Source organism: Quercus robur, chromosome 2 (genome assembly GCF_932294415.1).
Source record: "Quercus robur chromosome 2, dhQueRobu3.1, whole genome shotgun sequence".
Lineage (NCBI taxonomy): Eukaryota > Viridiplantae > Streptophyta > Magnoliopsida > Fagales > Fagaceae > Quercus > Quercus robur.
Genome location: NC_065535.1, coordinates 4,909,628 through 4,922,965, shown reverse-complemented (window position 1 = coordinate 4,922,965; position 13,338 = coordinate 4,909,628). Strand labels below are relative to the sequence as shown.

The following is a 13,338-nucleotide window of genomic DNA, read 5'->3' as shown; positions in this document are numbered from 1 at the left end:
GAACCGTCAAATGTGAGAAAAAAGTAAGAGAACCACCAAATGTGAGAAAAGAACTGTCACATGTGATGTTAGAACTATATAATGTGAGGATGGAACCGTCAAATGTAAGAAAAAAGTAATCTGGTGTAGCAGGTTACCTACTAGTGGGTACCGTACCCCCTTTTTTTTGGGGGTACCGTAGAATTACTCTTTTATGTATATCCCTTCTATTTTCTTTCTGATTGTTGTGTAACTTTCCTAAGTCAACTTGTTGACAAATAAAGCACTAACAAAGGAAATGGACCAAGAAAAGAAAGAGACAAGAAATCTCACATGCAATTTCAAGATCCAACAATTTGCGCTAGTTGTATTATTTAAAATAGATCTTTTAAATGAAATTGATGACATGCTTGGCTTTTTTTTTAATGGATTGGGGGAACGAACTACAATTAAGAGTATTCACATCAATCTCTTTAAAATAATATTTTAACTCTATTTTTAGTGAAAGTCAAGTAAAGCAATCACACACCAGTCTCAATATTTTTTCCCACAATTTTAGGGCCTGTTTGGTACGTGTGTTTAAATAACAGTTTTCAGTTTTTTTTGAAAATACGTGTAAGTGAAAAAGTATGTGGAAATACATGTAATGTTGTTTAAAAACTGAAAACATGTGTTTAAAATGATGTACCAAATAGCTCCTTAACTTTGCGGAGGGTCTTGCTACAATTGGCGTGTATTCTTCTTCACTAAACGCATAATCACATTTATTTTTCTTTGCCTTTCTCTCTCAACCTTCTCTCACTGGCATTTATTTTTCTCTCATTCTTTGCCTTTCTCTCTCTCTTTTCATTCACGCCATTTTCAACAAGGAGTGGTTGATCTCACTAGTGCAGGGAAGGAAGTTTTTGCACGGCATAGATTGAAACCCACAAATTAAGGTATTGTAGATTATTTCCTCTAATTATGGGGAATAGTCAACATTTACTATCAAGAGCCTTATAACTCTAACAATATCCCTTAATATTTCTTATAAGAGACCTCGAGAGTTTAAATATATATTTTTCTATTATTATTTTTATAAAAATAAAATAAAAATAAAAAGTCAACATCCACTCGGATAAGTTTTTCTTATATTTATGAGCAAAAAAATAACATTCCACTTGGAATGAGCTGACTTGAATTGGTAAGAATTAGGCCCCACCCCCCCCCCCCCCCAAAAAAAAAAAAAAAAGCTTGTACTTGAACTTTCAATGTTAAGTTGACTCCTATAAGCTTTTTTTTGGGGGCCTAATTCTTACCAGTTCAAGTCAGCTCATTCCAAGTGGAATGTTATTTTTTTGCTCATAAATATAAAAAGCTCGATGGATTCCTAGAAAAATTAAAAGAAGACTGGCAAGTGAAATCAATAAAAAGCTCGATGGATCCCTCTCCTCTTCCCCTGTCACGAGAAGAACAAGAAGAGTTAGTTCGTAGTAACAAGAAAGTGAAAGATGTGAATCATGCAGGATACAAAGAAGGACCAGGTTCGGGCTCTTCTTCGCCTAAACATGGATATGGGTCTTGGAATGGAGCAACCTCATTCAGGGATAAGGTCGTTGGAGATATCCCTGGTGCGTACATTGAGGCTTTCTTCTGTGGAGAGGCCATGGATGACGATGCGGATTCAGACGAAGAAGTTGAAAACTTGCGTCAAGGTCTAGTTGCTGTCAAAATTTCAAAGGGTTTTAAACAGCATATTCGAACACCATGGTCGAAAGCCCTTATTGTGAAGCTCTATGGCAAGTCGGTGGGACTAAACTTCCTCCATAATAGACTTCTTTCCTTGTGGAAACCCGCTGGTAGGCTGGATTGTGTTGATCTAGAGAATAGGTTTTTCCTCACTCAATTCTCATTGAAAGAGGATTATAAGCTTATACTCAAGAAGGGGCCTTGGTTCATTGGAGAACACTTCCTCTCCATTCGGCCTTGGGAACCAAATTTCCGTCCGGAATTGGCAAATGTCAACTTAGTAGCTGTGTGGGTTCGATTAAATGCACTCCCTATTGAATACTATAACTCTGAAGCCTTGCTGCACATTGGTAGATCCATTGGACATGTTTTGAGGATAGACTCTCATACTGCCACGGAGACAAGAGGTAGATTTGCTAGGATTTGTATTCAAGTTGATGTGGATAAACCATTGGTCACGGTAGTTTTGATTGGAAAATTTGAACAAGCTATGTGCTACGAAGGGCTACAGAGACTATGCTTTTCTTGCGGTCGAATTGGCCACCGGAAAGAAAGCTGCCCATATACTATCCGACCAGAGCCACGGCCGAGGGAGGTGGTAGCAGAGGAGGTTGAGGTTCAGAGACATCGTGCATGCGATTTACATGCGCCTGACAACACTAGAGAAGAAGTGGGGCCCAGCAAGATCGTGCATGAAAGTGAGCATGAGGAATTACAGAATAGTACATACGAACCTTGGATTGTTGTTGCGCGTAGAAAGAATGGGACAAAATCCCATGGTAGTGGAGGGTCCCATACAGTGCCAGGTAACGGTCGGCTTAGGCAAGATTTGAGGAAGAGCGTGAATGAGGCGAGGTTCAACAACAACACGGGGAGTTTTAAGGCCAATGATAGGCCGGTTAGGGAGTCCAAGAGAAAACTTATGCCCTTGAAAAGTGTTAATGAAGCCCATTTTGCTCAGGTTATCCAGAGGATTGGCACCACTGCAACACATATGGCCCAAGAATCGGCCCTTCAAAGCCAGTGACTGCAAATCAAAGCCCATCTACAGATGTTCTAGCTAATAGGAGGGAACAGGCTATAGTGGATGTTAGTGTTAGTAGTGCCAACTCTAAAGCTTCGGTAAAGGGAAAAAAGGCCCTTGCACGAGCTAAGGCACTTCAACGCCACCAGATTGTTCCATCTGGAAATTCCCAATCCGTAAATCACCTCAGCCTGAAGTCTATGCCTATCAATGGGAGTGAGGACAAGTCCGAGCAAAGAGGTGAGGATTTCCCAATCCCAAGAGTTGCTGATGAATCTCCGCTTACAATTTTGGCCTGGCCGGAGATAGGCTATAAGTTCAAAGGGAATTGTAGTAGAGATACCGAAGAATCTAACAGTGAGAAGGTAGATGGAGAGGTTCACGGGAAACTAATACATGACAAAGATTTTCCAAGGCCTTCAACTGAATCTGCTGTGCAATCTTCCTGTAGCATTTTAAGAACTAAAAATAGGAGTGCTTCAATGGAAACTGACACTGTTCTCAGGGGAGGAGCAGATGAAGGAGATGCGGAAGCGATTCGTATGGATTTTGAGAAAGGAGGTCAAGCTGATGCCTCCTTTTGACGAGTGCCTCACCTCCAAATTTTTTTATCCTCATGAATGTCATCATATGGAACTGTAGGGGAGCTTTGAAGCCCACCTTCCTAGGTTATGTCAGAGAGTTGATTCGTATCCATAATCCGGCTATTCTAGTCCTGATGGAAACTAAAGTTGGTGGTGAGCGGGCTAAAGAGATCACTGATCGCCTTCCTTTTGATGGTGTGATTCACACGGATACTATCAGATATGCAGGTGGGCTATGGATGCTTTGGACTTCTGATAAAGTGGAGGTTAAACCGCTGTCAAGTACTGAACAAGAGATCCATGCCATGGTTAAGGTAATGAACTCTAACTTCAGTTGGTTATTTACTGCAATTTATGCTAGTCCTAGGAGTGTCGAAAGGCATATTTTATGGAATAACTTAAATAAAGTAGCTGAGCTTCATGATATGCCTTGGGTTATTGCGGGTGATTTTAATGAAACTCTTACAGCTGAGGATAAGTTTGGGGGTAGGGCTGTTGGGGTAAATAGCTCTCTTCGATTCAAAGAGTGTTTGGATAATTGTAATATGATTGATATTGGTTTTTCTGGGCCGCGCTTCACTTGGACTAATAAAAGGGAAGTCCAAGCTCTCATCCAAGTAAGACTAGACAGGTTTTTTGTTAATCCCAGCTGGTTCCTTCATTATCCTGAAGCAAGAGTTATGCACCTTGCAAGGTGTCACTCAGACCATTGCCCGGTTATGATTGATTTGCTTCCTAGAACAACCAGGGAGAGAGATAGGCTGTTCAAGTTCCAAACCTGCTGGATGACTGGCCCCACCTTTCCGAGTATTGTTACGTAGCCTTGGAGACAGCCCCGCAGTCTAAGAGAAGCAACTGAGATCTTTACCAAGGAGGCTAACTCGTGGAACAGGCGCCATTTTGGTAACATTTTTGTCAAGAAAAAGAATATCCTAGCAAGGTTGAAAGGCATCCAGCGAGCAGTCTCCATAAAGCCATCAACCTTCCTCCTAAACCTTGAAAAAGAGTTGGTAAAGGAGTTTGATACTATTCTTCGCCAAGAGGAGGAATTAGGGGCTCTTAAATCCCGGGTTAATTGGATGATTCAAGGGGATAGAAACACCAATTTCTATCACGTTTCAACTTTGGTGAGAAGGAAAATGAATCAGATTTTGGCTATTAAAAATTCTATTGGGGATTGGATTTATGAGGAGGAAGAAATCAAGGAGTTCATTAGGGTGGGATTTATGAATACTTTCACTTCTTCTTTCACCAGTGTTCCTCGGTTAGCTTCTGTGCCTTCCCAATGGCAAGCCATGCTCTCGGATGAGGAAAAGATTAGCATCAGTAGAGCAGTAACGGAAGATGAAATTAAGGCAGCCTTATGGTCTTTGAAAACCTTTAAAGCCCCAGGCCCAGATGGTCTTCATGCGGGCTTTTTCCAAAGATTCTGGCTCCTATTGGGTAAATCAGTTGTGGATGAAGTGAAGAGGATTTTTAAAGAGAGAAGAGTGTCGAAATACCTGAACAAGACCCATGTTGCTCTCATCCCAAAAATTCAAGGTCCGGAGACCTTAGGGAACTATAGACCTATAAGTCTATGTAATACAGTCTACAAGATAGTCACAAAGATCTTAGTGGCTAGATTAAGACCTTGTTGAGGTCTAAAAAAAGGTCATAATAAAATAAGCCCAAAACAGAAGAACAAGTCAAGCCCAAAAGGAAAAATTCAGGCTAAGCCCAAAGCAATAGATACGGATGACCCATGGGGGAATAAAAGGAAGGCCCAGAGGATCCTGAAGCCCAGAAAAAAAAAAGAAGCATCCAAAAAAGAGACCACGGCAAAGTATAGAGAAGCAAGGATCCTCAATAAGCGCAGATCCCTTCAAGCACAAATAAAAAAGAAGACCGGGACAGATCGATAGAAAGAAGACAGAAAAAAGAAAACAAGAAAACAAAAGAACGCAAGCGACCTTTCATGGCACAGACAGAAGAGGCCTCGGGGAACCAAGACAGGGAAGAAGAATGATAACAAAACGATTTTTAAAAAGGCAGAACAGGATTCCGCCCAAATAGGAAAGAAACGAAAAAGTAGAAGGCGCCAGAAGTGGGGATGCCGAGAAGGGCATACCTCAGCACGTCCCAAAGAGGATGGCCAACCAGAAGCTTTCGAAGGAATCAGAACCAAGAGAAGGAAAGAATGAGAGAAAACGGAAAAGGGACTTACCGAGACGATGGGGATAGAACATGCTCTATTTGCAAAAGAACAAAACAGGGGAACCAACGGTTCCCCGGGACGCCCAGAAAAACTCCATTATAAAAGGAGGGGATGGGTTGTGAAGAAGGCAGCGAGAAAAAAAGAAAGAAATGCAAGAAAGAAGAAATTCTCTAAGAAAAACTATCAGAAAAATCTGTGCAGAAAGAAAATACTAAGGGAAAACAAATACTGCTTCCCGATATCCTGTAAAGGCCACTATTGCACATACTCGGATTCAACGAGAATCAAACTTTGCAAGTTTTGAAGGCTGAAATAGCCATTCAAGACTGCAATTTTTGAGCTTGATTGGACCTTGTATCACGTCCTAGTGAGCTTTCTGTAATCAAACAGATAATGTATTAATGAAATATTGTTTCATAATTCCCAGGATCCCCACAGCACTTTTTTTATCGTCTTGCTAATCCTTTTTTTTTTTCCTTCTGAACTTACATTGTTAATTTTTGGCACTCTTCGATATCCTTGTTTGTCATTTTTCTGTATATTGTCAAAAGTATTCTCTGCATTCACTTGATTCTTAAACAGCTCGTTAGCTGCGGTGAGTCAAGGCCCGGTCCACCAAATCCTTCCTTTTTCTCTCAGGCCCGGGATCCTTGGGCCTGAGTATCCCGAAAAAGGCACTCTCACAGACCTTTTCTTAACACTCTTGTCTCCCCTCTCTAAGCTGCATTTGTTCCTGGAAGAAGGGGCATAGATAATGCTATCATAGCCCAAGAAGTTATTCATACCGTTAGCAAGAAGAGAGGTAAGGAGGGTTATATGGTGCTGAAGATTGATTTGGAGAAGGCGTATGACAAATTGGAATGGAGCTTTATAAGAGACATGCTTTACAGAATTAATCTCCCTATGAATCTCATTGACATTATTATGAGCTGTGTCTCAACGGTCTCTACCTCTATTTTGGTCAATGGGGATGCTCTAGACCCAATCTACCCCTCAAGAGGGATAAGGCAAGGGGATCCGCTATCCCCTTATCTTTTCATTCTGTGTATGGAATTCCTTGGACATTTAGTTGAGGAGAAATGTAGGGAGAATTTGTGGCAGCCAGTTAAAGTTTCTCAAAGCGGGCCGGCCTTCTCTCACTTGATATTTGCATATGACATTGTCTTTTTTGCTAAAGCGGACCTTACCAATTGTATAGCTATCAGAGATGTTTTAGATAGTTTTTGTAGTTTGTTGGGTCAATCTGTGAGTGAAGCAAAATCTAGAGTTTACTTTTCGCCCAATGTTGACATTGACACTAGAGAATCTCTTAGTGACGTTCTTGGCTTTAGCTCCACTCCAAACATTGGAAAATATTTGGGGATTCCTTTGAAGGTTCTGAGAGACTCTTCCAACGAATTTAATTTCATTTTGGATAGAGTGAAGCAGAAACTTGCGGGTTGGAAGGCCAATTTATTGTCCTTAGCAGGGCGAAATGTGCTTATTCAAGCTTCCACAGCTGCTATCCCCTCCTATGTCATGCAATGTAATTTGTTGCCAAGGAGAATTTTGGATGGTATAGATAGAGTGAATCAAAATTTTCTTTGGGGTACAACAGAATCAATGAGGAAGATGCATTGGGTTGGGTGGCATAAGGTGACCAAACCTAAAGAAGATGGGGGTCTAGGATTGCAAACAGCTAGGGGAAGAAATATAGCCATGCTTGCCAAGCTTAATTGGAGGCTCAACACTGAAAGGGAGGCTCCATGGGCCAAAGTCCTACAAGCAAAATACTGTAATAACAGGAGGTTAAATGCAGCCAATGCTGACAAGCTACCTTGCTCTCGGATTTGGAAAGCAATCAAGAAAGGAAGAGAAGTTTTTACTCAAGGGAGTATGTGGATAGCAAGAAGAGATAGCATGCTAAGCTTCTGGCATGAGAAGTGGATGAAACAAGGTCCTCTAAGGCACCTTATTCAGAGCCCCTTAACCAGGGGGGCTTCCAATTAGGCTGTCAAAGACATCATGCTGGACTCGGGAATTGATTGGAGTTGTGTGCCTTTTATTTTTCCTCCAGAAATTAAGCATGTACTCCAAGCCACTCCGTTGTCACTAACAGGTAGAAGTGGTGATAAGCTTGTATGGACTGCAAACCCGAAGGGTAGCTTTGATTTAAAGAGTGCATATAATCTTGCTATGGATAGGGAGGAAGTTGTACCTTTTACAGCGAGTTGGATTTGGAAAGCTCCGACTCTTCCTCACATTAAATCCTTTCTATGGCAATGTACTCATAATAGCATTGCTGTCAAAGAATGCCTCACAAGAAGAGGAGTGGTAGAAGATGGTACTTGTCCCATTTGCAATAGGGAAGTTGAATCTATCTTGCATGCTTTAAGGGATTGCCCTCGGGTTCAACTGGTGTGGAGGCAGATTGGTGTTCAAATGAGCAACCACGGGTTCTAGAATTCCAACCTGACAAGTTGGTTAAACTTAAATGGTAGATTGAACATCAGCCAACCTGCTGGAAAACCCCCTTGGAAAATTCTTTTCCCTTTCGCTATTTGGAGCATATGGAAGTATAGGAATGATTTTGTCTTCAATAGGAAAATGCAGAATCTAAACTTGGTGGCTAATATCCAAAATAAAGCAATGGAGTTTATGCATTGTGTCTATCAACCGAGGGATCTGTCACGCCATATTATCAAGAGGGTGTGTTGGGAAAAACCACCACCTGGTTGGGCTAAGCTTAACACGGATGGGGCTGCTGTGGAAAGCTCGGGTTTAACAGGGTGTGGGGGGCTGATCAGGGATGAAAATGGTGCTTGGGTTGCTGGTTTTTCTAGGAATATTGGGTCAACTACCAGTTTTGTAGTTGAACTGTGGGGCATTAGAGATGGACTTGCTCTTTGCTACAATTTGAACATTCACTCCATTATTGTTGAGCTTGATGCGAAGTCAATTGTTGATGTATTTGGGAACCCAAACTGTGAGGGAAATGTTATATCGCCTATTCTGGATGATTGTAAGGAGTTAATGATGCAATTCCATCAAATTCAGTTTAAACACTACTACCGGGAGGCAAACCGTTGTGTGGACATGTTGGCTAAGGTGGGGTTGGATCAGATTTCTTGCTTAGTGCATTTTGATTGCCCACTTGAGATCATTAGGACTATTTTAGATGAGGTTTGTAATGGTGTCTTTGTTGACAGAATTTGTTCTGTCCTTGATGTAGTTTCTTAGCTTTAATGTATCGTCTGTTTACCCAAAAAAAAAAAAAAAAAGTACCTTAACATTTTATCTATAAAAAAAAGGCCTTCCCATTTCTAAGGTCGTTTAATACTGAATACTGATGGGTTTAGAAAAGGGTATTTTGGGCCATTCTGTTTAAGGCTTTAAGCCCAGTACCACACTGACAAAAGAAATGACCCACAATCACAACCACAACAAAACGGAGCCAGGTCCAAGATCCGTTTTCCTTTTTCCTCTTTCTCTCAAATCTCAATATGTGACCAAAAACCGTTAACCTGTTACAACGAGGTCCATAGCCAAAGCCACTTCCAAGTTCAAACACCTTCACTTCAAAATGCAAAAGCAAAGTACTAATATCTGAAATACACAGAATTACTTACACTCACAGTCACAGCTGAGCAAAGCAAAGCAAAGCAACAAGGCTCTGGCCATGGCTTTGATATCTAAAATACCGCCACGTGTCCACTTCCGCACAAACCCTATCCCTCTCCACTTCTCACCCGTGGCGGTGATCCTATCATTCCCTCCTCCCTCCCCATTCCCAACGACGTCGCTTCATCTTCATCACCGCACTCGCTTCTGCGTCTGTGCTCTCAAAACCGGTCCCGACGGATACGGCTCCGATTTGCTTAGGAAACCTATTATCTCTCCGGACACGGACACGGACACGGACTTGGACACGGTTGGGGTTTCGGAAAAAGACGAGGACAGTGAGGGAACGACAGAGTACGAGGAAAGTGACGACGACGACGACGACGAGAAATTTGTTGATTGGGAGGACCGGATTTTGGAGGACACTGTTCCTCTCGTTGGGTTCGTTAGAATGATTCTTCATTCTGGAAAGTAAGCCTATTTTCAAAAATTGAATGATTTCATTTTTGTGTTTTAAACATTTTTATTAGTGGGACAAGTCATACAACTTTTTATCATGTGATATGTACTGTTATATTATGGTTACATTTGATCAACGAAGCATATGGTTGAATTTAAATTTTAACAATGTTTGTGGTCCGTCATTCAATACAATCATGTGTTTGAATTCAATCATGGTTTAGTATTATATAACTACGGAAGTCTAGCTGGGTCATGAATACAATTTCTTAAATTGTGGACAATGTAATTGGATGGAGCGCATAATTTTAGTTGTGTTAATTGGATTTTTTTTTAATGGAGGAGTAGTTGATTGATTGATTGATTGAATTTATAAAAATTAATTGTATATCGCGATAGGATGTGTGTTAACGCGGATACTTGTGACTGCTAAATATTGAACTTGGTTGTACTAATTTATCAATGAACTATAGCACTTTTGCAGATTAAATTTTTTGAGATGAGAACTTTTCTTGTGTAAAATTATTACGTAGTTTAGAGGACAATTGTGTTTTACATTTTCATAAATTTTGATCGTCAATTTGTTATATGACATTTGCTTCATGCGATTTTTTATTTTTTCACATTTGTTTCATCTTATATCTTTGTGTATGGGCTCCTTTTGAATGTACTATGTACTTTTTCTTGCTTGACCAAAGAGCGAGAGAGTTAGAGAATAAATAAATAAAAGAAATTAGTTTCAGTTCTATTACGGGCATGTGTGGTTCAGAGAGAATCTGAAAAGCTAATAATGTTACCCCAATCTTGAAATGCTGCGCAGGCTCTACTATTACATAGTCTTGGTCCTTTTGATATGCATTTGAGATCAATATTTATGCAGTGAACTGGTTTTTCTTACCATGGAAGTTATTTGGGTGCAAGGCACTGGATGGCTGCATATTGTCCCTCCTGTTGTGGTTCATGTTTCATGTCATGTTTAATTTTGATGTCATTCCCATGGCAAACATAATTTGCGTGGTCCAATTGGAATTAGTGTTGAAGTCATTGTTATCAGCATTCATAATCCTTATTATGAGAACACTAAATGTAACTGACTATAATTGAGTTAGCGTCCATTTATGTAGCTAATTTCATTATGTGCAAATGGAAAATCTTGATGCAGATATCAAAGTGGAGATAGATTGACTCCAGAGCATGAGAAAACCATTATTGATAGATTGCTTCCATTTCATCCTGAGTTTGAAAAGAAGATTGGATGCGGCATTGATTATATCACAGTATAACTCTCTCTCTCTCTCTCTCTCTCTCTCTCTCTCTCTCTCTCTCTCTCTCTCTCACACACACACACACAAAAAGAATGGTTTAATTTGAAAAGGATATCCACCATTCTCAGTGATACACTTTGTACAATGCGTACCAAAATGATGCTTTCTTATTTATCTGATGAAAACTTTAAGTTAGTATTGACAGTTATGCAATCTATATATGCACTTTGTTGCTGGATGGATGATCTAACTTAGCTTGACTATGTGCTTTATACTTAACAAATATATGGATCTGGTTTTATATTTGACCCATGACTCACATATCAGTAGGTATGGATGTTGGCCCCATGAGTATCATCAGTTTGATTGATGCGATCTGTACTTCTACTTCCTTTTTTGACTTCTTGTTTGTTTACGTAATATGATTACCTACACAGGCTTTGATTGCATGGTGTGTTGGCATGTGATGTTCTAATGGTATTGGACTTCATGTGCAGTAGTCACTTTTATATAAGGATAGCTCATTCATTACTTTCCTGTGTTTAGAGACATGAGAATTTGAATTTAATTGGCCAAAGAACATGCTAAAGTACAGTTTCAAAATCCAGAAAATTCCAAACAATTCATTGTTGTTTTTCCTTAAAACCCATGGTGATTTCTCTTCTTGATCAAGGCAAAACCACACATGCTTCCAGACCTTGCTGCCAAGATGATGGCACTTGACCTTCAGGTGCAAATAACAAGATTAGCAGGTCTCAAGGGCAGTGTCCTTTTTCTTTTAAGGTCTGAGGCTAGATCTCAGAGGCACTGTCATGCTTGTATCAAAACCTTTAAGGCTAAAAATAGTTTGAAATCTAAGGAACTTGGATGATTATAATGTTTATTTTGCAGTTGATCTGGAAATGATGCATATATCTCTTTTTGGATTGACAGATTGGTTATCATCCTGAGTTTGAAAGGTCACGTTGTTTGTTCATAGTTCGAAAGGATGGACAGTTGGTTGATTTTTCATATTGGAAGTGCATAAAGGGCCTGATCAGGAAGAACTATCCTTTATATGCAGACAGTTTCATCCTCAGACATTTCCGAAAACAAAGGCGTAGTTTATGAAGGTAGCATTCTCAATTTGTCTGCCACCTGTATCATTGTATTGAAAGAATTTTCCTTTTTCTTTTTTATTTTATTTTTTCTTATTTATAACATGTTAAGTAGCATGTTAGAAATTAGGAGGTATTTGATTTTCTTGACTTCTTTAAGTTCGGGGCAATTGATGGAAAAAGATGGGACTGAATGCTGTATGTAATTGACTGAATTATGTATAATTATCCACTCCAGTAAGTCATATTGTCCAATATTTATGTATATTATCTTAGTAAAAAAATATTTTATGTATTATCAATTTTCAAATGATCCTGTTTCCAGCACAACACCTTTCATGGATTAAGAAGTAATGAGAGAGTAAACAGTTATATCAGTTTTTTATGTGGACCATTGAGTGACAGAGAATACTTTCTTTCTTTCTCCAATTGTTTCATATTGGTCTGCATGATGTTATTGGTATGAGAAGGTATTAGTTGCAAACATGGAGTCCACTCCATCCTGCAGAGTGCAGACTATCTTTAAAGAGAGAACCGCATTTATTCTAGGTCTTATTTCTCCATTAATTAGCCTTCAAATTTATTTTATGTTCTTGTTGGGCACAACTCATAAGAAGAGTTCTCATGAATTTGTTGAACTTGAAGTTTTGAAATTCAATATTGTGATTTGGGGCTAGGCTAGTGGAAGCGCATTTACACAAATAAGAAAAACAAATCCACACAAGACAACAATATTTAACATGATTTGGCCAACTCTAAACTTACTTTCATGGGTGATACCAACCAAAATCCATTACCTTATGGATTACAATTACTCTCAATCAAATCTCACAAACCAACCTCAAGCTCTCAGGAACACAGGCTAACTTACAAATCTTACACACAAACTCAAAATTTCAAAACCTCATTACACCAAATAACTCTCACTCACTCACTCACTCACACAATAGACAAACTCACTCACTCACGCACGCAATAGACAAACAATTTCAAAACCTAATTACACCAAAATCCATTACCTTATGGATTGCAACTACTCTCAACCAAACTATTTGTAACAATGACCATTTATAAAGACTCCAATTGTATTTTTTTGATGGACAGAAAATATCAAAATGTTTAAGGTACGAATATGACAATGCGCACACATTCACATGTACTTCAAACTTGTCATCTTATCAAAGTTTTTTGCGTTTCTAATAATATTTTTTTTCCCTTTTTGGTCAACATCAATTTTCACTTCGTAAACATTTTTTTTAATCAAATCTATCTCCAGTTTAAATCTGTAAAAACATTGAGTAAAGTTCAATAATTGACACCATTTTTTCTTTAATCTTTTTCGTGAAACTAAAGAATAATTGTTTCAAGTGATGACGATGTTGTTCTGTGCTGGAACTAGAGTCGT

General features: G+C 39.3%; 2 protein-coding genes across 2 annotated transcripts; both read left to right on the top strand.

Moving 5' to 3' along the window:
• Positions 1-3,347: 3,347 nt before the first annotated feature.
• LOC126693685 (uncharacterized) lies at positions 3,348-4,955 on the top strand. The gene is made up of 2 exons (XM_050389801.1): positions 3,348-3,932; positions 4,137-4,955. Exons 1-2 carry the CDS (start codon positions 3,348-3,350, stop codon positions 4,953-4,955), a joined length of 1,404 nt encoding a protein of 467 aa, XP_050245758.1.
• A 3,999-nt stretch (positions 4,956-8,954) lies between these two features.
• On the top strand, positions 8,955-12,198 carry LOC126710618 (protein DCL, chloroplastic). Its single transcript, XM_050411175.1, has 3 exons — positions 8,955-9,583; positions 10,734-10,848; positions 11,770-12,198. Exons 1-3 carry the CDS (start codon positions 9,171-9,173, stop codon positions 11,944-11,946), a joined length of 705 nt encoding a protein of 234 aa, XP_050267132.1. The 5' UTR covers positions 8,955-9,170; the 3' UTR covers positions 11,947-12,198.
• Positions 12,199-13,338: the final 1,140 nt, after the last annotated feature.

Coding starts and splice junctions, on each gene's coding strand:
- LOC126693685 (XM_050389801.1), top strand. CDS start 3,348: ATGAATGTCATCATATGGAACTGTAGGGGAGCTTTGAAGCCCACCTTC. Junction 3,933..4,136: donor AAGTCCAAGCTCTCATCCAA/GTAAGACTAGAC, acceptor ATTGTTACGTAG/CCTTGGAGACAGCCCCGCAG.
- LOC126710618 (XM_050411175.1), top strand. CDS start 9,171: ATGGCTTTGATATCTAAAATACCGCCACGTGTCCACTTCCGCACAAAC. Junction 9,584..10,733: donor ATGATTCTTCATTCTGGAAA/GTAAGCCTATTT, acceptor ATCTTGATGCAG/ATATCAAAGTGGAGATAGAT. Junction 10,849..11,769: donor GCGGCATTGATTATATCACA/GTATAACTCTCT, acceptor TTGGATTGACAG/ATTGGTTATCATCCTGAGTT.